At 37.9% G+C, this 24982-nt stretch overlaps 1 protein-coding gene across 3 annotated transcripts in view; it reads right to left on the reverse strand.

The window, feature by feature from the left end:
- Positions 1-24982, reverse strand: part of DLG2 (discs large MAGUK scaffold protein 2) — a 911187-nt gene that overhangs the window by 25020 nt on the left and 861185 nt on the right. For 2 of the 3 annotated variants that reach the window (XM_031066024.1, XM_031066022.1), the window contains 2 exons: positions 16374-16449; positions 1839-1938 (listed from right to left, as the gene is read on the reverse strand). In XM_031066024.1, coding sequence (XP_030921884.1) covers positions 1839-1938; positions 16374-16449 — 176 coding nt within the window. Of the gene's footprint in view, positions 1-896; positions 943-1838; positions 1939-16373; positions 16450-24982 lie in introns of all 3 variants that reach the window. The other variant, XM_031066023.1, reaches the window with a different exon arrangement.

Below are 24982 nucleotides of genomic sequence, written 5' to 3' on the forward strand. Positions count from 1 at the left end.
GTAGGCAATGCAGCATTAACACACATTTTGCTCCAATTACTTGGTGCTTAAGAAAAGGAAAAACAACTGAGGAACAAGTAGCCAAATGCATGCAAGTGGCATTTTGTTTACATTATTTCGCTCCGGGTACATAATTTAATATAGCTATATATGTAGAAGTCAGCAGCAAATATTTCATTCTATACAGTTTTTCTGGTTAACATTTTGAGGAAGAAAAATTGTTTCTGAGCAGTTATCTGACACATTATACACTCTGCAATGCCAAGTCTTGAGACAGGATTGCTGCATCAGAAAAAAAAAAAGATTAAGGTTGTGTGACAGAGAATAGGTTGCTAATGGTGAAAACTGGTCCAAAGTTAACTTTGGAAAATGCATGATCTTCTCTAGCCTGCAAATGACTTCTTCCATTAATAACAAATACTAATCTAAAAATTCAGCAAAGTAACAAACACTCCCATGCAAAAAGCTGAAAATGCAGAAGCAACAGCATGAACTAATTTTCTATTGATCTCCCCAGGATGCGATCATGTTAAAATGTTCAATTTTCCCTTTAGATGGAGAGGGAGGGGTTGTTGCTGAAAAGAACAGTCTAGGCAGCAAAATGTGTTCTAGGTATGCTACTCTACAGAACTGCCATGATGGGAACAATAATATACTGTCAGAAACAAAAGGTGTTATTACAAAAGAAGTGAAAGTGTCTGCTTGATACACTGTATGTTATTTAATACCGTCATGCAGAACAGAACAATTGAAACATTTGTAAGGCATTCACAGCTGGGTAACAAATAAAACTCTATCTTGTGCATGCTAGGAGTGGAGGGTCCTCAGAGAAGAAACAGAAGCCAAAACAAAACAAAACAAAAAAGGGTTTACAGTGACCATTCCTGGGAACTTACTCAGAGTCTTTGTTCCATAACCGTCGTCACCTAATCCGGGGATGTCCTGCACGGAAGTCCCCAGAGAGAGCAATGAGAAAGGAAGAACAGCCGCAGAAGAGGAAGGAAGAAGTCAGTGGAGTTGAAATGGATACTACCATGACTGACCATGTTGATTGAGCAATCTGGATCCCTGCCTTTTCTTTCTGAAACAAATTTAGACCTATATTCTATGGAAATTCAGCCAAAGAAAGAGGCAGTGACTGTGAAACGTGCCTTTTGGAGCTGTGAGGAAGAAGGAACAACCAGATAAATAAAGTTCCAGAAACTATCCTCACTGAATAAATTTAGGACAGAATTATTAAGGAAAAAAAAAAGTGAATATTTGGGCTTGGAACTAGCAAATATTTTTAATAATGCTGGTTCCTTATATAATTTAAGCAAGCAATAAAGGCTTGTGGTGGTACACATTCCAAGAACCAGTTTAGTTCTTTAAAGTGTTAACATGGTTGCTTCCCTTAATTGTTAAACTTCCAGTGAAGCTGCCCATGGAAATCAACTTGGTGAAAGTCAAAGGCAAAAAAAAGATTAGAATAGATATTTTCAAAATGAATTATTTTAGTATGTGAAAGAAATCATATTTGCCTTATTTTGAGCCAATTCTGGTCTAGGAATATTTCTGAGAGACAATTTTGGATTTATGACAGGTGCCAGAACAACTTTGAGGAGCTGTATTTCTGCTTCCAAAAGTTAAGGTCACTGCTTTATTCTTCTGAAAATAGTATTTCCAGAGATGGAAGGAGAAGCTGGATCCAAACTGCAGTCATACATTGGTCACAGTAGTAATACCTCTCCTGCCTGCCTATGACAGATATTTGCCTATATGTGTGGGATACTGGCATCATGCGTGTCACCCATTTGTTGTGCTGCTGCATGTGACATCGTCTCCAAGAGGTTACTTACGTTCTGGATCACTTGTTTCCTGCTCACTCTGCTCCTTGCTCTTGTAGAATGGGAATTTTCGTGAAAAGATGAAGTTCTTTTTACGCTTGTCATTGAATGACTGTGAAGGAGAAAAGGCATGGGGCAAAAACAGGGACGTCTAATTGTTGTCACACTCATGCTGACAAAACAACTAGTTTGTAAAAGTGGAGAGAACTGTAGTGACTCAAATCAGCACAAACTAAGTGGCTGCAAAGAATCAGAGGTGTGGTGAGGTCTGAAATTTAAAGGCAAAGCTCCTGAAGACTGGATCAATTTTCTCCAGAGGTCTGAAGTCACAATGTGAAGCTCCTTGCTTGGAAACTGTGGTGTTTGGCTTGTTTGGATGAAGGGCTACAGATGGTTCAGCATGCTTTGGGATCAAGGCATGCATCTTTAATCGCAGCAGACTGTGCACAGAATTATTTAGCTGTCTGAAAAGAATAGGCTGTAATGTGGAAAACAGAAGCCTTTGATTTGCTTATCGTGTGTGAATTCAGCCCTGTGTTAATTAATACTAAAAATTCTTTACTGGTAGCTGCTGTTAATTTCATAATGTCTTATTTGGCCTCTTTATTGACAACTTCTTATGTGTGTTTTAATGCTTCTTTCAGGCATAATGAAAAAACCCAGCTTTGTTTTATTTTATAGATGTATATTTATGCATTAGGTTTCACTGGATATACTTTTAGTTCTAAGTGATTTAGAAATTGAATTCTGCTGATAAGCAGGATTTCATTGCATGTTGATCAACACATTTTGCTGTAATTCTTCAAATCAGAAATTAATATAGAAGAAATTGGTGTTTCTTACATGATAAAACCTTTGACTTCATAAACAGTTGCAAGGACTTACAGGACTATCCTGTGTAAAAACAGGATATGCCTACTTGGGACACTTATTTCAGATACTAAATAAGGAAATAGGGTCCCTATAGAGTTTGAAAGAATTTTGAAAATTGAAAGAAGCTGGCATTCTTGAAGGCACACAGAGCTGCAGACTGATCTGGGTTGTCAGTCAGACAATGACCTATAATGTCTCTTATACTGAACATATACACAGGACTTTGCAAATGATGACCTCCAAGACAGCAGAGACCTTCTTAAATAATTTAAAGGACCAATCTCATGTGCTTGTCATTTCTCAAATTGAATATAACCAGTATTTGGCTCCAGCTCTGCAATGGAATATATTTTGAGTCTTAGAATACAATTTATTTCCTTACATTTTGAAATAATGAAATAAAATGTGGTTTAAAATATGTATTTCTGAAAGATGGATACTGAAAATCTGTTGAGATAGTTGCATACTCATGTCACGAAAGTTTCATACCACTTTTACATTTCAAGCATATTTAAAGTTTAGTAACTGAAAACAAAGAAAAAAATGCACATGTAGAATAAATGATCCATGAAAATCTCTCAGAGTATGTAAACATTCAATGTGAAATTAAAGTGGAGGTCATGCACAAATAATCCAGAGAGCATGCAAATTCAAAACAAAGCAAGTATGAAAGAAAGCCAGAGGAAAACAAAATAAGCACATGGAAGATTAAAGTAATCAATGGATGAAAGGAGGACTGACATGCTCATTACATCACTTTAATGACCTAATGGACATAATTAAATTAAAATGTGTTTTCTGTGATAATTTCTTTTACTTTTCCAAAGAAAGGAATGTAGCATGTTAACATTTCTGTTTGTGAAAATGTTGTTTATCATGATTTATCTCAATTTGACATAGTAATGCAATTGGCACTACACACTTTTAAAGGGAAAATATATATATACAAACAATAACACCTCAAAAAGCAAGGGGGTTTTAAAATTACAATAACTTCATTACAGCACTTTGGAATTCAAGAGAACGTTATCAAATTAATAAATAAATATGCTGTGTTTCACAGAAAATATGAGAAATAACACATATATTGTTTCAATTTTTCCCCCAATGGTCTAGAGCAAAACACTTCAGAAAGTACATTTTCAGCAGAAAAGCATATATTATTTTCCCACTTCTGCATGATCTAACAGTATACACCAAATTAGACAGATATTTTATACTGTTATATAACCTATTCCTCCTTTTAATAGAAACTTTTTCTCCTTTCGCTGTTTCAACTACTGGGTTGCTTTTTTAATAAGATATTGTTCCACTTCAATATGGATGACCAAAATCTGGCAATTCACAGCAGATGACTATCATGTGCGACTATGTCACTGTATTCACACCAGTAAAAAGCTTTCTTCCTAAAACAAGGCTGATCTAATTATATTAATATCCATAACCAAGTATGTTTATGCATGTGATAATATTTCTATAGATTAATCAATGTGTATATCCATGTTAATGACCATATATACTAGCAAGGTGGAGTCAGAGGGTTTATATTTTAAATAACAAAGAAACTGTAAAATATTATAAAACATTAAAGTGGGTCTGGCTCTGCCAACTTATAGAAATAATTAGTCCTTAGTACTAACTGAATGAGCAGTTAGTTTAAGAAAACAAGTGTTTGTTTTCTTAAATTGAGTGCATGTTTCTTCACAAGGAATCAAAGACAAGAGCCTTGATTTTGGTTTTGTATGCAATATAAATGGTATCAAAGTCAGGCTGATGGTCTCCACCTTAAAAATGCAGGATATGAAATCCTGCTGACAACCCCAAAATGGCTTCTTACAGATATCACGATTTATATCTCTAATGAATCCAGAGAGGGGGCTTGGCAAAGAAAGAAGAGGGAGACTCACACAGAATAAAACCATATTTTCTATGGTATACACCATGTTAATTCCAGATTTTGCTCCAATGGTGGAAGAGTAGCGACCAACACTGTGTATTTTCTTTTTTAAGAAAGGATCACGTGTATGAGAATCTTGGCAAGGTTAAACTCCAAAACTCAGATGTATTTGAGAAATTTTATTTCAGTACAATGGAAACTTTGGACCTGTCAAATACTCTGGAGCCATAGGCTCCATATGCTTCTGGGAAGCTCCGAAATAGATGTAGGATAAATAAGACAGAGGTATTTGCCTACATCTCTCCACCTGATACAAAAGTTGCATGCAACTGTAATTGCAATTGTGATAGCAAGCTTAGCCTGATTCAACAGTGTTTATGCAGGCAGAGTTTATGAAAGTCAGTGAAAAAGTGCCTGCAAATGGATTCCTTGTAAGTTGCAGGTTTTGTGCCATGATAATGTAAAAACCTGTAATGACAAGTAACTCAGGCATTTCAGTTGCAGTGAAAAACCCGTACAAGAGATTACTTGTGTATGTCACTGCCATCACACAGATCACCACTAACCTAGGCAACAGCAGTAGGAGGCACTTTAAACAGACAAGTGCCTAAGACTAAAAGGCAAATGAAATTTTCAAGTTGTTTGACAACAGAACAGTGACATCATTCACAGCATTTGATCTGCAATAGAAGAGTGTCTTCTCAGAAAAAAAGGAGAGGAAAGTGTTCACTCATGCCCTGAATCCTTGTTTGATACTACTTAAGCATAGACTGTGTTTTGAAGAAGCCAAGAGAAATAATTGTGATGTGCCTGGTGCACTGTTGCTTGACCAAGTATCCCCAGACGTCCCTGGTTATGTAAGCCTGGGTTACACACACCAACCTTCCCTGGTTGTGACAGACATTAAACCGCTGTGTGTTTCTGCTTCTCAAGAACCCACTTGGGTACTTTTTTATGTCAACATCAGCTTTGTATTCTAAATGTTTTTCCCTGGGCTCAGAGGCCATGAATATGTTACTCATCAGCTAATAGGGTAGTGTTTTCAAAGGAAATTTTAGTGTAATAAACAATCCAATTTCAAAATTTTCTTCATAGTGGTAAACATCACAAAACCCAGTAATTTGATAGTTTTACCATACTGTAATAGGCAACTATATTGTTGTTTACTTTGATCTTCTTCCCACATTTTTTTCATAGTGTAGCTGATTCAGCCCCTACTATTTAGTGCAGATGTGATCTTGACACAGGTTGTTCTCTTCAGGCTCTGCAGAAGATCCTAAATATGCTGGGGAAAGATTTTTTTATGGTGGTCTAACAAATCTATTTTCTTGAAGCCAATAAGCTCCCAACTGCTTCAGGAAAGCTTTCTTTTGCCATTTCATTCAACAAATGCTAATCCTCAGTCATGAGTGGGGAACCAGTGTACAGGGACCACCTGAGAGAAAGCTGTTCCAGATCACTGGCTGTGAAATTATTTTTTACAGGATGTAGATGGATTTCATATACCATCTAATTTTAGGCAGGTTTGAGCTATGCTTTAACCTAGTTTTTATATTCTATGATTATGTATGTCAGTTTTGTTCTCAGATTGGTCTAGCAGTGTATATGAGAAATTAGTTTTACTGCTTCTTTTCTGCAATGTGGTTTTCTTATTCTTCTTATTTAATACCTGATTTTGGCCTAAGTCAAATGAAAATCCCTCATGTACTCACCCTTCTACAAAAATCTACAAAATTTATTATCAACATTATGTCCCTCCAATCCTTTTCTCTATATTTAACTGACACTTTTTATATTACAGAGATTCATTTACTCATTTGAATACTGACTTTAATAAAAGGTGGGGCACTCAAACACTGTTAAAACCCTACATTTAAATATTTTAATTTTATAGATCTCTATATTATACATTTTAAATCTCTCCCATCCTACCAAAAATTTGAACTGACACCAGAAAGAAAATATTTGGACTGTAACATATACTCAGTGTTATTTCTCCTTGGAAGCATATATATCACTTCACTGGTTTTATAGTGGGCTTTTTCTCCTGGCAATTCCGAGCCATGATGAATTTGAAATCTCAGGGTTAAATGACCTGACCAAGTCTAGAGGATTGCCAATGCTATTGAGCCATTCTTGCTTTCCTATGTGGCCCCAAACTTGGTCATGGCCTGGGCTCACACACACAGAAAGCACCTCATGCTTTCCCTGCAGACATGCAGAAGATAAACTGAGGAGTTCTCAGTGGCAGCTGTAAGCCTGGCTGTGCAGGGATCACAGAGGATATTCTCTGAGATGTGGATCTTCCATTCTCATTCTGCACACACAGTTACATGCTGGCAAACAGCACTAGCCAACTTTCCTATGATTTTTTATGAGATGCAAGGGGAAGGACATATCTACTTTGTTAAGTTCAGCCTTTAGTTTTCTTAGGTACTTCAAGCCTGGGCTACAGTCATTCCTTATTAAATTTTTGTACCATGATCTGTTTTGATAAGTGAGAACCAACTGGGTGAGAAGAAGCTTAGATGAAAATAACTCTGCTTGCTTAGTTTTCCCATGAAGCTGTAGGGAGATATGGGTGTTGGCAATCCAAAATGAAAAAGTAAAAGCCTGATTAAAAACTCCACGCTGTCTAGCTTCTCCAGAGCAGGGTAGGGTGGCTTAGTATTCATAAGTATGAAATTTTAATACTTTTTTGTTTTAAAGACTGAATTATTGCTTGTTGTCTGCCAGCAACTCAATTTTAATTCCTGAAAAACAACAATTATAACCAACATAAACTACCAGGGGAGAAGAAAGACTAATAGACTTTGAAGAAAACACGTAAAATCAGTACTTCCAATTTTGCAAACCTGTATTTAACTTGGTGCAAGGTATGAAGGGAGCACTTTTCTATGCTAATTTGCTTGGGTATATCAATGTTAGCAAGATAAAACACCAACATAAAATCTTGCTTACGTGACAGCCAAAGTAATTTACACTTATCTGCAGGTTGTACACCACGATACAAGTGGGAAGGAATTGTTCAAACAGCAGCACTGGAATTGATAGCATGAAAATAAGAAAGGGCAAAGCTGCTTGACAGTGAAATCAATTTGGATGTAGAATAATCCGCCCCAAGGGAAGTGAAAAGCCTAGATAATTTTTTCACATTTAAAACAAATCTGCTAATCTTAAGTACTGTGGGGAATAACACTGCAGTGCTTGGAGAGAAGGGGGTGGTGAAGGGAAAAGAGCTAAACAGCCATCCTCTCACGGCTCTAACATCTGTGTTTCTGTGATGAGATGCTCACAAATGCAGCATCTCAGAGTTGTGCTGTGGTCCAGTATGGGCTTGGACCTAGCCAAGCTCACTGCAGTCAAATGGGCAGTGTGAAGGTCTTCCCCTCCTTCCTCAGGTCTCCAACTGGAATCAGAAAGTGTTTTTGATGTTATCCTAAATGTTCCTCTATGCTGGTCAGTATTTTTTCCTGACGAGGGACTTTCCCACTTAGAGCTGATGTATGTTATTCATGCATTCAAGTGCTGTGCACTTGTGCAAGTGCAAACTACTGCATTAAATGGACCATTGCACAAAATAAGTTGCATAAAGACCTTTATTACTCTTACTTTGTTATGGAGTAGTGGAGAAAGATTTACAATACCTACATGCCTTCAAACTGTACTTATGGAAAGACAGTTGGACAAGATAATCTTCTGAACTTCCCTTTTGAGTTAAGAGTGACTGATATAGCAGGCTGAATTATGGCAAGGGTCTGGCTCAGCAGACAAATCATACCAGGCCCTTGGTTTTAATTGAATACATTGATTTATTTAGGCCTTACAATTAAAGTTATAATAAATAAAGGCATGGGCAAAAAAACCCAAAGTCAGTTTCTAAGAGACTGGTTTGAGGTTTGTTTAGGAGGTGAAGCTCCCACATCTTGCAGTAATCCATCTCACACGACCGGTCTCACAAGCAGGATATCAAGTTAGATGGACTTTGGCAGTTCCTGTGTCCCTATAACCTTCCAAACATGGTCTCTGAGTCACTGAGGCAATCACTGAGCTGCTTTCATTTAACTGAGTCAGAAAGAAAGATGTGAAATATAGAGCCTGTCTCTTCCGGATGAGTGTTGACACTAAACTCCACACTTCTGGACCTTTGTGTGAAGAAAATGTTGTTGTCTTTCTAATTCTTTCACAATGTCTACTGCCAAATCTACAAATTTTTCTTTTCAACCAATTTTTTAGAAGAAAATCCAAGTAACTATGGCATTATCTATACATACATGAAAACTTCCTACTACTTATTCCGGATATTGGACAGCAAGTTATAAAAATAGACCATGCATGAAGTTCAGCTCAGCACAAATTTCTGCTGGAACAGCTTAGAAGAAAAACAATTAACTCTCAGCTGTAAACTTTGGTATTGTACCTGTGCTAGCAAATTTTCACTGTATTATATTTAATCTGTGACTGATTTAAACATTGCACTACATATCTTTTTGTCAGCAACTTTCCTAAAAATTTCTCTTACCTAAGCAGGGATGGCACAAACTTCTTGTGGGATAGGAAGTACAGCTACTATAGTCCCTAATATTATGACCACCTAAGAAACTATATTATCCTACAAATAAAACTCCACACAGTTATCAGAATTACAGAAAAATTACAGAAAAAAGGTAAAATCTATAAAATATGTGTGTTTATGTTGCTCATTAACTGAAAAATGACTCTTAGTATTTTCTTTGAGTGAAAAGATGCCAATAGGCAGAAATATTTTTCATCATCTTAATAAATTCAATTACAAATCCTTTATTTCTCAAATTTTCTACTCTAATCCACATTGCTTACAAATTGCTGGCTGATATTTAGAATTTGTCCTTCTCAACAAAATGAAATACGGAAAACAGACATGAAGATTTTTTACTTTCATATTTTCTTTCAATTTGAAAGAAATTTTTGCAAATACTCTACTGGATTTTTCAAAGAAAGCTGCAGAAACAATTTCTTCACTTCAGCTGGGTAGAAGCATCAGATTTGACTCGACAGTCACTTTTTCACAATTACTAGAATGGATTCACCTTCTTAAAACCAAGATTCTTTAAGGCTTACCAGCTCCCTGCCAGAGCCAACACTGCTACCATGACATAAATTAAAACTGAAGACTCACTTGTTTTCCTTTATTTTTGACTGTACCTGGACCCAACATACATCATTGTTAAATTACTGCATGTCTTTGGAGGGTGCCTCAAGATAACCTGGAACAACAAGAATCCATACAGTTAAATCTTTCTGGCTATGTGGTGTTTCATCATTTGGACTTCATTTGATTACTCCAGTACATGAGTGAAGCAGATGCTGATGACAGCACTATTTCTAATGCACCTTGGAGAAATGCTGAGCAAAAAGTGTTCAGCTCAAGGGGAATGGTCAGGGCAGCCCAATATTGCAGACTCAGGTCAATCCAAAAGTGCAGCCAACATCCACTGCCTGGCACCAGCTCCATCACGAAGTGTGGAGACAGAGCTATGGAGGATTTGAAAACTCATGGAAGAGCAAGGGCAGTTCGACAAATGAGATTCAGATTTTCCTCCTTGTCCCGCTACAGAGTGGGGAGTGGACTTTAGTGCTGTGAATGTGTGACTAAGTTGTTGTTCTATACCACACACATCATCCCTGGTCAGCAGTAAAAGCTGGGTACCCGTCACTGGCAGTCACCGAGTGGGAGTGGCTTATTTGGAGTTTAATTTCCTGCTGGTTTTAAAAGCAGCACACTCCTATGTGGGAAGAAGTCATCTCCTTCCAGAAACAAGTTGTTCCACAAACAAGAACAATGCTGAGATCTGATTCTTCCATGACACCCAATGTTTAACCATTTTGGAGGTTTTAAAGCTTTTGACAGAACTTAAATCCAACAGAGAAAAAACCATAGAATCGTAAAATATCCTGAGTTGGAAGGGACCAACAAGGATCACTGAGTCCAGCTCCTGGCCCTGCACAGAACCATCCCTAAGAATCACAGAATGTGCCTGAGAGCACTGTCCAAACAGTTCTTGAACTCTGTCAGGGTTGGTGCTGTGAGCACTGCCCTGGGGAGCCTGTTCAGTGCCCAGCCCCACTCTGGGTGAAAGGTCTTTCCCCAGTATCCAACCTAAACCTCCCCTGACTCAATTTCAGGCCATCCCCTTGAGTTCTGTCACTGGTCACAACAGAGAAGAGTGCCCGCCCCTCTGCTTCCCCTTGGGAGGAAGCTGTAGCCTGCAATGAGGAATGCCCTTTGCCTCTCAGGAATGATGACCCTGTACACTCCAGACTGAGTGCTAACGAGCTCTCCAGATCAGCAGCTTTTTGAATGTACTCAGATTGTGGACTTTCCTCTACTTTTGTGTTTGTCCCAGTACCAATCACTTTAGGAAATCTGTTAATTGTGTCTAATATCTTTAGAAAAGAAGTGCAAAGAAAAGTTGGCCAAAATCCACTGTATATGTGGAAAACCTTCAGATGATGGACTACAGAACTGCTTCTCCCTAAAGGTGAATGTTTATACTTAGAAAACTGAGGCCTAGTAAATAATTGATGTTAGAAAAAAATCTTCATTAGGCAGAGAGAGGGTATAGACAGCCTAATATACGGTTAAGCTTTTTTTCAGTCAGGGATTAAATTGAGATAATTGCCTTTTTCGCTGCATAAATACACCTAGATCTGCCCTGGTAAGCCACTAGCATAGATGCTGTACCTGAGAGCAGGGCAGGTGTGACAGCAGTTTCTGCTCTGTGACAAAGGCAAATAATCCAATTTCCACAGACAGTCATAGAAGAAGAAATAAAAACAGGGTTAAACTGTAGCAGTTCAGCCCTTTCTAAGAAAGAGGAGAGTGAGGCACTGAAGTGGGCTGTTTGGGAAGAATATGAAATATCTGTTGTGGCAGGTCTTTAAGCAGAGATTAGACAAATCTGGAATAGAGGAGGAAGTTACAGAAGAAACCCACAGGGCAGAGGTGACCACTCGAGGTTCCCAAAGACCAGTTTTGCTCTCTATGGATGACTAGGGCTGAAAATATGATGATTTTGTAGAGCATAAATGGTTTGGAAATATGTGGATTTATTTGTTTGGCTTTCTCCCCTGCCCCCCTTAAATACTTAAAACTGTCAAAAGGTGTCCTTTGTATCAAGTTCTGTTGGTCACTGGATTTTGACACTCGGAGGAGAGGTGCATTAGATATGCAGAGGGTTTTGTTTACCCCAGAATACCAAATTTGCTACCTCAGTCAGGTTTCACTTTCTCCTTTCCTGCCTCAGTGCAGTGTTGCTAAAATGACAATAAAGGAGGAAGATGACCTTACATTTCAGGTATCTGTGGGATCTGCAAACAGAATCTGCACATAAGAAATATTATTAAATGCTATCAAATTTCTGACTGTTGTAATAAATTCATTCAGAGGCAACTGAAGAGGTGGCTGAGTGTGATGTAGGTGATCTGACTGGAATCTGAAAAGAACTGTGGATGACAAGCTAAGCCAACAGAAAAAACCCTAATGGGTAGTGATGGAGCAGTGTGGCGTGGGTCACCACCCAGGACCCGCACTGCTGATGAGCAGCAGAGCTGGAAGGGGTTTTGAAAGGATTGGGCAGTCTCTCTTCTTGGCAAGCACCTCATCCCTGTTCAGCACCCTGCTGAGCATCCTCACTAGGGCAGGCACCCATCTGGGAATGCTTCCCAGTAAACATGGGCTGAATATTTCCCCACACTCTGACACATACATTAAAAATGGAAATTACAGCAGACATCACTTTCATTTCATTGGGAAATGAAGTAGAGTATTTGTACATAAGAAAATATTCTGGAGTCACTGGTCAGATAAGGTGTGAAAGGAAAAGGCATGTGGTATGAAAAACCAGTTCCCTGTATAAAATTAAGTTCTATCCACATTTTTGCTGATATTTCAACACATTTCTGTAAACAGGCAACACCTATAAATATTAGTAAAACTCAGGTGTTGCTAAAAGTCTTTCCAAGGGCTATGATTTCATCTGTGGAATATTTTCAAGAGACAGTCAAGGAAGTGTATGTGATCTGACAGGAAGAAAAGCAAAAGGTGCTATTTTTGTCTCCTGAAAGACCTATTGTAATTACAACTGTTAAGAAAAAAGCAGATCACTGGCTAATCTCTTCCCCCCTGCAATATTTCTGTCACTTGACACTGTTTGATTCACTAAAAAATCCAAAAAGCCCTCAACAACTGTGACTTTTAGGATTAGAAAAGGAAAGGCTATTTTTGTTCAGTCTGAAGCCTGTGGTAGGGAGAGTTACCAAGAGCTCAGTATGCTGTTTTGGTAGATACATAACCCTGTTCACAGCTACTCACGTGCTCTGCTCCTTTTGGTGCAAAGGTGAGCATCAGAAGATACTTGGGATATGACCTTGAGTTCAACATAGCATAAAACATACTTTTTAATGAAGTTTGTGCTTACATAATGTCTTTGGCTTCCTTCAGCAAAAATATCAGACATAAACCTTTGGGCTGCTCCATTTTCCACTGATTATCCATAGACCAGTGAGCCCCAAAGACTGAGAAAGCAAATGCTTAGGAAATCATACCTGTGTTATCTTCTCTTCATTTATAAATTTTTTTTTAACATTTCCAGTGTCCTGGAAACCCTGTCTTTTGCTACACCAGAGAGTGGCTGTAGGGAAGCAAAGCAGTGTAGTGGTGGATTTGATGCACCAGCCACCTTCAGTAACAATTAGAAAAAATGCTGAAGTTCAGGACAACAATTATAAGATTGAAGATAGAGGCTGAACTTGGTCAATGCAATAGAAGCATATTCTTTGCTTGGTGAAATGAAACTGTTTATAACTTGTTTTGTATTATTTTCCTTATTACATAGATGTTACCATCTTGAACTGATCTGATATCTTTAAAAGTGTTAACGGGGCTGGATCATGGTGATGTCCCTGAGCCTGAACAGATAAATTTCTCTGTGTCAGAAGAAACAGAACATGAAAGAAAAGTAGCCCTGTTGGGTTAAGCTAGAGATTCAGCTAGCCAAGTAGCTTTTTGGCACTGTTCAATAATAGATGTTTAAAAGGAAAAGTAGAAGTAATATAATCCTTTCCCTTTTATAACAGCTCTTGAAGTCAACAATTAATATATTCTGAGTTACATGACAAAAGTTTTAAAGTTGTCATTAGTTTTGCTACTTGCTAACCTACCTAATTCTTTTTCAGCTTACTTATTTTTTATGCAATATCCTGTAATAATGAGCATGGGAATTTAATTAGGCATTGCATGCAAAGGTACTATCCATGGCCTTATTTAAACTTGAGACCAGAAGGTTTCCCTAGAGCTCTCTAATTTTGATTCACATTCCCTGTTTCTGTATCCATCCTGATTTTGTAGACTTTAATTTCACAAGGCACAGATTGGAGGAGTCCAATGAAACAAATATAAAGTCATATAAATATTCTAAATCAAATTTTTAAAAAGTGTTGAATTAATTTTATAGATAAAGTAACATACAAGTTTGGCCTGAAAAAGAGGAACTTTGGGCCTTTGGAAAGATCGTCCTTTAGCTCTTCCTACCTGTTCAAAACCCCCAAGGATTTTCTGTATTCAGTTAAGGCTTTTCTTTTAGTGTTTTTTTTTTTTTCTTTTTAAGGCTTCCATGCACATCTCCTGGCCAAATGTAGAAATATTCCATGAAAAGTTTTCTCTCAGTTTCATCTTTAGAGTAAACTAAGACATTTACACTTGCCCACACAGTCATGAATGTATGAGCCAAAGAAGCCACAGACCCACATAAGCTCATTCCTATTGGAATTTTAGCTTGATTTTGAAACAAAATCATTTTCCTAGGCCTAATGCAGCCCTGTTTACCTGGGCTAAATTTCTTCCAAAATTGGAAAAAAAAAAGTAAAAATGTAAAGTGTGGACTCTTAGACATTTTACAGCACTTCTTTTTGGACACTGAAAGACCAAATGGAAATGGTGACACCTTCAATCCACATACATATGTGTGTACTTGAATATCTCATTTCATGTGGAAGGTTTGGTCCCAAAAGGCTACAGTTGTCTTGCCCTGTAATTACACAATTTCCTAAACACTGAATCAAACACTGATGTTGAGTGGCTGGAAGATTAATGTTACATTGATGACAAAAATGGAAAAACAATTTGGGGAATCAAGAGTAATTAAATTCTTGACAGAATTACTTGAAAAGGGATCATTAGTTTTATGAATGAATTATTCCCCTGCAGTTTTGTTTATATATGGGAAATAGACATTTAAGAAGTGATTGCTTCTTATTGGCAATATAAAACATTATCTCTCAAAATAAGTGGCAACATTAATACATAGGGTTGCAGAGAGTGGTCATTTCAAACTATAAAATGAAATTTTGACTTCTAAAAAATGCTATGAGATGAATCAGCCTTTTCTTAGTGCATTTTATTATGTATTTTTTACTGAGTTATCTGCAAGTGCAAGTAATGTACAGTTCCATGTGCCTCGTAAGTCTGGAAAACTTGTTTCAGTCAACATTCAACAATATTTCAGTCAATATTCAAGCAATAATTTTGCATTTGCATTGAATTCAGGAATTGTTCTGTAGAGCAGTAACAGGGAAGTATTTTCAAGTGTGAAATACTATTCTGCTGGCATGTAGAGACTTAGGAATCCCTGTGCTAGGAACTCTGTGTCCATGGGAAGAGGAATTTCTTACCCTGCTAATCTGTCTGAAAAAACAGAATGAGGGAATTATTAGTATTACCATTATGGAGGGAACCTGAAGGAAGAAGAGATTAAGAATGGAATTTCAAATTAGGCAAAAGACCACAGGAACAGCAGGTCTGGAAGGGACCTGCTGATACCCACGTCCTGCATTGGTAAACAGTGAAGACTCATCACACAATTTTGGCCCTGCTCTGTTTTCTGCAGCCAAGCAGAATTTTTCCCTCATGGCTGCTGAATCTCTGTCTCCTAGTTTGCTCACAGAAGCCCTCAGTTGTAAATTCCAAACATGCCAACTGGACTGGTTTCAAAAATAAATCCCTGCAAATGTCAAGTATTCACTACTGCTACAACTGCAAGCAGAAAAATATACCTCAACAGCCAGGGCTGTGGGCATTTCTCCTGCTGTGATACTTGCCAGCCAGATGGCACCAAGCAGGATAGTAGGCATCAGTCTAAGGAGACTGCTGACCTGGGCACAATAAAGCAGCTCTGTGAAGTGGCAGCAGCAGGAGCCCTGTTCTGTCCAGGCAGCACTGCTGGAATGGAACGTGCACGTTTTGTGTTGTTTGGCCATGGTGTCTGATGTGAAACACACCTGTGTTCAATGTCTGTCACAACTGTCAATGCAGAATACCCAAAACCTAATTTTTTTCTATCCAGGACTCCTTAACTTACAACCTTTGGTTTGTGATTTAACAGCTTTTGAAGCCAGGGAATTTACACTTCTGGTCCTATTTCATTAAACTGCTATCCATCTGCATTCATTTTTAAAGTCTTTTCTTCTCTATCCATAATTTAAATAAAATCACAGCTATCATGGAATGCTCTTTATTTTCTTAGTATCTTCCCCTTAGGAGGCACTGTCATTCAGTATTATTATAAAAAGAATATTTAATTATTCCAAAGATTATATCACAGTAATCTCTGATCTACATTTCACTATACTGCAGGTTTTGGCTGCAACAACCTAAATATTCCTTATGTTGGTAAAATTTTTTCTACTCTGGATAAAACAATTGTAAAGTGCAATTTCAAAAGGTTTCAGTATCTACATACCCCTTTTGCATCAATTACACCGGGTTTCGCGTTGAATTTCACTGTCTTCAAACGTGCACGCTCCTTTCTTTCAACTCTGGGGAAAAGAAAGCACAAATGAAGAAACACATGTTGATTTTAGCAGCATTTTTTATGAAACATTTGAACCTGCTCTCCCAAGACCATTGGCAGCTTACTACACCTAAAGTAAACATTTGAAGTGAATTTCATACATTGAAAAGGGGAGGTCACTTCCTCAGCCAGGCAGCAGTTTTCAGGCAAATGCAGGACTGGGTTTGAGGAGTCTTGGCTGCCCTACACCAGCAGAACAGCACTGCCTCTCCACAGACATGAGAGTCTGGGAAAAGCATGCTGGGACAGATTTACTCTCTCTGATTTAAGCTGTTCAAAAATCAGGCAACATTTAGAGTTCTATGGTCAGAGGAATGAAACGAGGAATGTCCTTACTCACCTTGATTAATATGGGCATTACTGTAAAAGTGATGTTACCTACCTTTGCAAAATCATCTACAGAATCTATCATTGACTGGCTCAAGTAAAAAATCTGATCATCTACCTGAAAGTGAAACACTAACCCTATTTGTTACGGCTGGGGATTGCTCTAGGAAATCTCCATCAAATCCAGCAAAGCTAGCTTATAAAAGACATCAGAATACATGCCTGCAAATCTCTTGCTTTCTAAGTCTGGGTACTAGGAATTCATAATTTCTGATAATTATTTTCCAGAATACAAACTCTAGAGTTTTGATAGAATGATAATTAACACATGTTTCCTTCTGTCTGAGTAGGCTTATATATGCCCTCCTGAAACACAGTGAATGTTGGTTACTATAGCTACAGTTTAAATTTAGATTAAATGCATTTCTCTGTAAGTGTGGAATATTCACACGGAAACAGCTCAAGCGCATCTTTCAAACTAAATCTATGTTATTAAAAACACATGAACAGTTCAGACTTGAGCTAGCAGATGAAGTCCCTTGGTAGTACTGGTAAGAAATGAAGACTCAAGGCTGTGTAATTGCCTAAATAGGATGGATGCCTTCTGAGGAAATAATTAGCACAAATGAACACAATATTCTACTTATTAATCTATATTAACATTTAAACTCATTCCAGCCCTGCCTAACTTCCTAAAACATCTGCTTTTAACTTGATTTCTTATTCACTGCATAAAACAATTTGGAAATTAATCCTGAAGAGTGAATCTTATTTATAAAGTTTGTCATAACTGCTTTAGCAGTTGTGGAGGCATCCCTGCTTTCTAGAGGCATAGCAGAGAGATGAGGAGCAGCAGAAATGTTCTGCATTGCTCTGAGAAGTATTTAAGTAATGTCATTAAGTGCCATTAGTCCTTCAGGCAAACATAACTACAGCGTTCATATATGTTCAGCATGCCTACTGAATGTTCCAAACATTTCATCATCTGGCACTGTAGTAAGGGTGGCACACAATGCTGCCTCCCATTACCATTTGTGTGACACTTTCCACAATAAAACTGTTCTCAGTTACTTATAACTTTGCTGAAATGTAACATTACAAGCTGAAATGTTCTGTGTCTCAGGCCGACTACATTACTGTTGCTGCCTGAACTGTCAGTAAAATGGGTCAGCTGTTAGAAAAAGGCAAGGACAAAATAAATGGGTTTGCCCAATTTATAACATAATCTTAAAGTTCTTCAGCTCAGGTGCTCTGTTGCCTTTATGTCTTTGGTCAGGAATTTTCATTGTGGCAGTGGGTTGCTCTGGTGTTTACTTCTCTTTTTTCTGAAGGAATGAACCTAAATTTCTGAAAAGCTTTAGTTTTGCATGCTCTGAAGAACTTGTGAAATTTAGCTTTGGTTCTCCAAAGATTTAGTCTTTGTTGAAATGGTCTTTGTTGAAAAGGGTGCAGCTCTTGAGTGAACTAAGATGTTCTTAGAATTTCTTATCTGAGCTACTGGGACATTTTTGCCATAGACAGAGCTAAAAAGGGAACTAAACTGGTGAAGATACAAAGTTTTGAATCTGTGTTCTTTTAGATTTGTTGATCTAGCTCTTAGAAAAGGCACTTGTTAAAGGAACCCTAATTCAAACACTTTTACCACTTTTTTGCAGGTTTGTAATTATTTTATTTAAGGAAAAATAAAATTGACTGTCTTTTTTTCCCAAGAAGGAAGGAATTTAGGTCCAAAGGGTTATTTGCAGCAGCTGACACTGTGAATGTCCAAACAACATATGGGTGTAAATTCCTTACATTGGTTTAGTTGACAGCAGCTGACCACCATTTGAACATTTTGATCCATCAGCTGAAGAAACTGCTTTTAAGAAAGGAATGTTTCACTTAACACGGTAACCAGTTTTCTATAACCACTGCTGGACAAAGCAGGATTATGGGGGGTTGTGCAAAAGCATGAAGTGAAGGGGAGGACTCCTATCTCCCAGATTTGCAGGGCCCAGACTTGCAACTCTGACTTGCCTGATGTACACATTGCTGCCATGACCCTTCCTAATTATGTATTTGCCGATAGAGTTATATCTAAGGGATAAGGAAAGCATGGTTATGATTTCCAGAACAACTTAATGGCTCAGTCCCATTTTCAAAAGTGCCTGAGGGGTCACTGAAACTCAAAGAGGTTTCAAGAAGTGTTCAAAGAAACCTACATCCAACATGCAAACATGTCTGGAGCTGAAAAGCTCTGAATTCTGTGTGGAGACAGTATCACCCTAACACAACTTATGGGAATTTCACCTCCATTTTCCCACCCACTCTCCAAGTATAGCTGTGTACAGAAACACTTCTGTGTACAGGGACATTATCTAAGATCATGTGAGATCTGGGACAGTTGGAGTATATCTATATACTCACTTTCTCTTAAAAACATTCCTGGTGGTAGATACCTCTTGGCCCTTTTTATTTCAGAAATGGTCAGGATTCACTCTCTTCCTGTCATGCAAAGCTAGAGAAGTGGAGCAGTACATTGGAAATATACTTCAACCTTCTGTGTTCCCTCACTAGTAAGCTCAAGATCTGAGTTCGTTAGGATATTGTTCTCTTACTCTTCTGAGGAACTTACTAATGGGATGCAACACTCACTACACTGCAATGGCTGTCTGCTTTCGTGCTCCCTCACTAGTAAGCTTAAGATTTGAGTTCGTTAGGATATTGTTCTCTTCTTACTCTTCTGAGGAACTTACTAATGGGATGCAACACTCACTACACTGCAATGGCTGTCTGCTTTTGTGTTTCTGGGCACACATAGCTGTTGAAAAAGGGCTTGTGGGATCTTTCAAAATGAAACTTTCAGTTCTTTATAAGTGCTATAAACAAGAAAAAACCAAGTATAACTCAACAAGACATGAACCATGATCACACACTGCTGCACCACTGAGAGTTTTTTCAGTGCCTTCCTAAAAGCACTAATCAGTCTTCACAGTGGTGAGGTAGAATATCAAGTGAGAAATGCTTTAATCTTCAATAACAGCATTCATGGTTATGTAGAACACAGATGCAAATTGCAAACTTGTTTCTACAATCAAATAAAATGGTAACAGTAATATTTGCACATATTTGGCACTGAGGTGTTTTGCAGGATGAAAGTTGTTTCCAAATCCAGCATGAGTACTGTAGTGAGGAGAGTTAGGAAATACAAGAAAGCAATGTAAAATGGAAACTTTAAAAACTTTGCTATGTCTCTTGTCTTGCTTCACTGTTTCCAGGTCACCTGCACTATATTTGTTTTGCCTGCCTATCAAGTGAAAGAAAAGTGAAAATATGTATGCACTATATATAATTCAAATACATGGTCTAGCAGGAGAGAATGTGCTCTGGATCAGCTCTCCATCTGCAGTGGCTTGCTTATAGAAAACAGCTCAGCACCTGCTCAATATTTATGAAGTGGAGACCTAATGACATTAGGAAGTGACTTGTCATGAAATTGTAGCACAACCTTATTCTCTTTAAAAGCTAACAGCTGTTTTCCAACAGCACACAAGTTTCACATCATTGCAAGAGCACAGGAAGAAGTTTATACTTACACATACATACAAATTTCATTCCATATTAAATTTTTCCAATTAGATTACTGAGTATAGACAGACAAATTACTTTAGACAAAGCTTAGCTGATGTTAAAAAGTTTTATCATCTAAGGATTAAAATGTTAAGCATTATTTAGAAAGGTAGATGATTTATAGGGAATCATTAAAAATAAAAATCATTTGAGTGGATAAACATGCCCTTCTGCCAAGCTGAGCAGAACAACAAATTTAAGTTGGCTTTTCACCCACAGGGACTTCTGTGCTGGGAAAACCTCTTGTTCCTTGTCCTTAAATGTTTGTGAAACATTGAGTTTTATGTACTTCCCCCCCGCCCCCTTTGCCTTGAAAGGAGAGCATGGCTACATGTACTTGTGGACAGAATGTTGTCTATGTGAGAACACAAGTATCAGGCTGGTATTATTTATTACAGCTGGTAATAACAGAGATACAAGCTGCATAACATTTGGCAGTCAGAGGTACTCAAACTACCTGAAAGTGGGTATCTCAGAATGATGTCCAGTCTGACAGCAGTTTTGTGACTGCACATCTGAAGGACAACAGAACGAGTACTGTAATTATTTCAGTATTTTAAGGCCAAATCCTCACTGGCTGTAGAGGAAGCAGTAATGAAAAGCGGTGAGAATTTATGCTCAGCCATTCTGGGGCAACCTGTGTGAAATCCCAGGCTGCATTCCAGCCCTACAGACTCGAGTCAGGCAGATAGACACACACCACAGAAAATACTGAGGCTTGACATTCATGAGATGGGAGGTTGCTGTTGTGGAGGGTTTGCAATGTAGGAGCTTGTCCCTGTGCAGAGACTCAGCAAGGAAAAAGTGAAAAGAACTGGAGGTGTAAAATCAATGCTACAGCAAATTAAAATCTATTTACTATTGAATTAGTGCATCTGTCTAGGAATGAAACACACTCTTATATATGCATATTGGTTAAATGCATTTTTAAAATTCCCTTTAACTAATGTGAGTGTTTCCATAGGGAGGGAATCTTGGACATGGGCTGCTCAGCTTGCTGCTGCTCTTTTATAGGAAGCTGATTTATTTTTTTTAATGGATAATAAGAAGGGCAATGAGGCAAATAAAAATTCTCATGATAAAAGCACAGATTATGTGGAAACTCTAATCTAAATCTATCTATCTATATATCAATCTATCCAAATGTAAAAAAAATATAGTGTAAATCTAATTCTCTTGGTCCTTCTACTATAAATAGCAATTTTTGATGATAAAGGAGCACTTCACACATATAGCCATAGTGCCCAGGCAATACTGCAGGCTGCCTGAGACATTGGTACAGGCCTGGTGGTTATGTCCCCTCACCTTGGAGACCCTGCCTGATATAATTGTGCTGTCACCTTAAACATACTTTGGATAAATCTTTTGGGCAGATGTGGAACCAAGAGAAATTTGGCCTGAAATGTTGATTAATTAATACTACATAATAACTATTTGGTGATGGTTAAACCACAACTGAGGAGGTTTGCAGCCTCTCATGCTGAAGTCCTGTGCTTCCCAACACCAACATGATATAACACCACACCGACTGTATGTCATTGCATTTGGTTTCTACCCAACTAGCCACACAGCCCTGTGGTGGAGAGCAACAGCTCTAGTCAGACAATAAATACACACTGACAAATGAACAAAATGTTGTTTTCAGGTGTAGAAATGGTTGCAATTCTATTTAAGAACCACAGGATACTTAGAATTTAATTTTCTTTAATTTCCACAGAGGTCCTTGGCTCACTGCTCCATGAGACTTGTCCTTGCATGTATCAGTGGAGAAACTTGGGGCCACCCTCACTTCTTTGTGCTCCTTCTTTCAGTAACACCACTCCAGCTGCAGTACTGCCCTCCAAAACTCTCTCTTAAAGCCTGACTTGGCAATTTAACCATAAATAAGGCAACAAATCCACATGTTGGCAGAAGCACTGAAATCTAATGACAAAAAAGCTTTCCAACTCTATCAAATCACTAAGAGGTAATGTATCCCAAAACCTGGAGAGACTAATGAGTGGCAGCTCCCCTATAATTCTAAATTAGGATTTTTTTTGCTGGTATAGCACATAAGTCATAGAACAGAAAAAGAGTAAGGAGTCTTGATTAATCATTCCCAATTTCTCTAATTAGCTCATGCTAAAATGTCATTGTATGATGGGCTCTCCTGTAAAATATAAAAGACCTTAACACATGGAAAGTAATTACAGCAATTACCATTACACAGCATCTCAAAGAAGAAATATGTCTGTTTATATACATATATACTTGTACACACACACATATATATAAAATTGAAGTGGTCACTGGTTTTCAGAGCTATTCTATAATGATTTCACTTATGGGAAATGCAGGAATTGTGTCTTAGTTGTTGCTGGACAGAAGTCAAGGGAAGTAGGACAGAAGTAAAGCAGACAGCTAAAAGACTCAACCTGGATCTGTATAGCCTCTCACTGACCAAAAGTGAGAAAAATAAAGTTACAGTACCACAGGATAGCATTCCACAAGCAGAAAAAGGAACCTAAACACAAAAGAAAACCACAGGATAACCCCCTGAAGACCCAAGACACAAAAAAAACCCCAAACAAACAAACAAAAAAAAAAAAAAAACCAAACCAGAAATGAATTGGGGATTGAAATACATAAGACAAATATAAAATTCGTCAATCTACAATATCATGGCCAATTTAGCTTGCAGGACAAGCCCAAACAACACCTACAGATGTTCTTATTTTCCTTCCTTCCTTTCTTTCTTTCTATCACAATGTTTTACTACTAGATATAACATATGCTTTATTATATACAAAGCATTGCTTATAGAAATAATCCCATATAGACTATAGGAGACATGGCATCCTGGAGCCAACAGCTTAAATGAGGATTTCCATGCTGTAGCTGCCTATATTTGGTCAAATGAATTCCAGGAGTGCTCTGTTTTAGATTAATCCTCTTACAGTCAATAACCCACACCTGCAGAGGAAATTGAACTCTGAATTAGCACAATCTGGTGAGTGTGATTAGCTTTACTCTCTGTAACTCAGCCCTGTGTGCACTGATTGCTCATCCTGCCCTTGGGTGGCGTAAATGACCGCAGAAGGTGCTGGCAAGAGCACATCAGTCTTGGGCACTGAGGAATCATCCAGAACCCACAGAAAGGAAATAGTCCTGACTTTTCAGTGCATTGGAAAAAATATTGTACAACTGAAACCTTTTATGAAATAACAGCAACCTCCTCCCACTCCAGCTCAGGTGTATCATTACATTCATGTAGACAGAAAATCAGATGCCATTGATTTTTCCAGGCCACTCAGCTTCACTAGTGAAGAATAAGGCTGCCAAGTGGAGAGCATGGTAACTACCTGAATCTTTTAAAATTCAAGACTCTTATTTTTAGGTTTTAACCAATCTATTTTCATAGTCTTTTTTTTTCTTTTTTTAATTTATTCTGTTTTCTCCCAGTGTTTCCTAAGCTACATCTTATTCCTAGGCTCTCTTATATGTCTGACCTTGACTAGAAAACCTCTATCTTTTGTCCTTGAAAACACCACTGTGTGGGTAACCCAATAAGCTTTAGGCACACACCACCTTTCTACTTTACAGGATATACAATTCCACATCTTAATTAGCTTTGTCCTTTTTCCCTCTGTAGTTGTTTTAATATGTATGACAGCTTTTTGCACCTCTTCATGGCAGGCGACACACAGGAGTGAGCTCTGTGCACTTATTTACCATCGCATTAAATAAACTCTTCTCATGTACAATCCAATCATGTAATTACAGCAGTATTTACTATAGCAACGAATAGCAGGCAAGTATTCCTTTTTCAATATCTAGAGACTAAGTCTGCTTAATGGGCACATTTTCCATCTTGAAACTTATAACCTAACCTTACAACCTAGCCTTTTATTTCTGTCTATTACACAACACCAAAATGGCTCTTAGCTGATAAACCAGGTGTGGATGCTATTCAAACATGATCATTAGAGAAATTAATGTTTTTTCAGGGCTCATGTCAACAAGGTATTTGATGGCCTTTTAGTTTACTTTTACATGATTTAGAACAATGAGTACCATGAGCTCTATTACTACCTTGGCCAATTCTCTTGAAACAGCAGCAGCTACTCAAGGGAGCACCAAGCATCCCATTTCCCCTCTATAAAAAAATGGTCATGATCATTTTTTACACTAGTGCTAAAGCTGAAACAGCTAGGAATAGAAAGTTTATACTCAGTATGACGGCATTGCTGCAAAAGAGAAATGTAATATGTTTTGATGGATTTAATTTTCCTTCTACCCTTTCAGTTCTTGACCTTTTTATAGCAACTATCAACACAGCCAGGAGGTAATACTGCTTTGTGTGCTAGTTCTGATACTATCAGAGACTTGTGGGCAATTTTACAAAAACATCTAGGCAGAATAAACAATACAAACAATGAGGGAGACTCAGATATCTGTTCTCTCTCCGACAGGCACTACGAATCCATCACAGACACAAAAGATTCAGATTTAGCTTGGAGAGCAGATGAAAGTGCCTTCATTTACATTATATGAAAAATTCACTGTGATATTGGTTATCCATC

The sequence above is a fragment of the Geospiza fortis genome, unplaced genomic scaffold (genome assembly GCF_000277835.1).
Source record: "Geospiza fortis unplaced genomic scaffold, GeoFor_1.0 scaffold16, whole genome shotgun sequence".
Taxonomy (NCBI): domain Eukaryota; kingdom Metazoa; phylum Chordata; class Aves; order Passeriformes; family Thraupidae; genus Geospiza; species Geospiza fortis.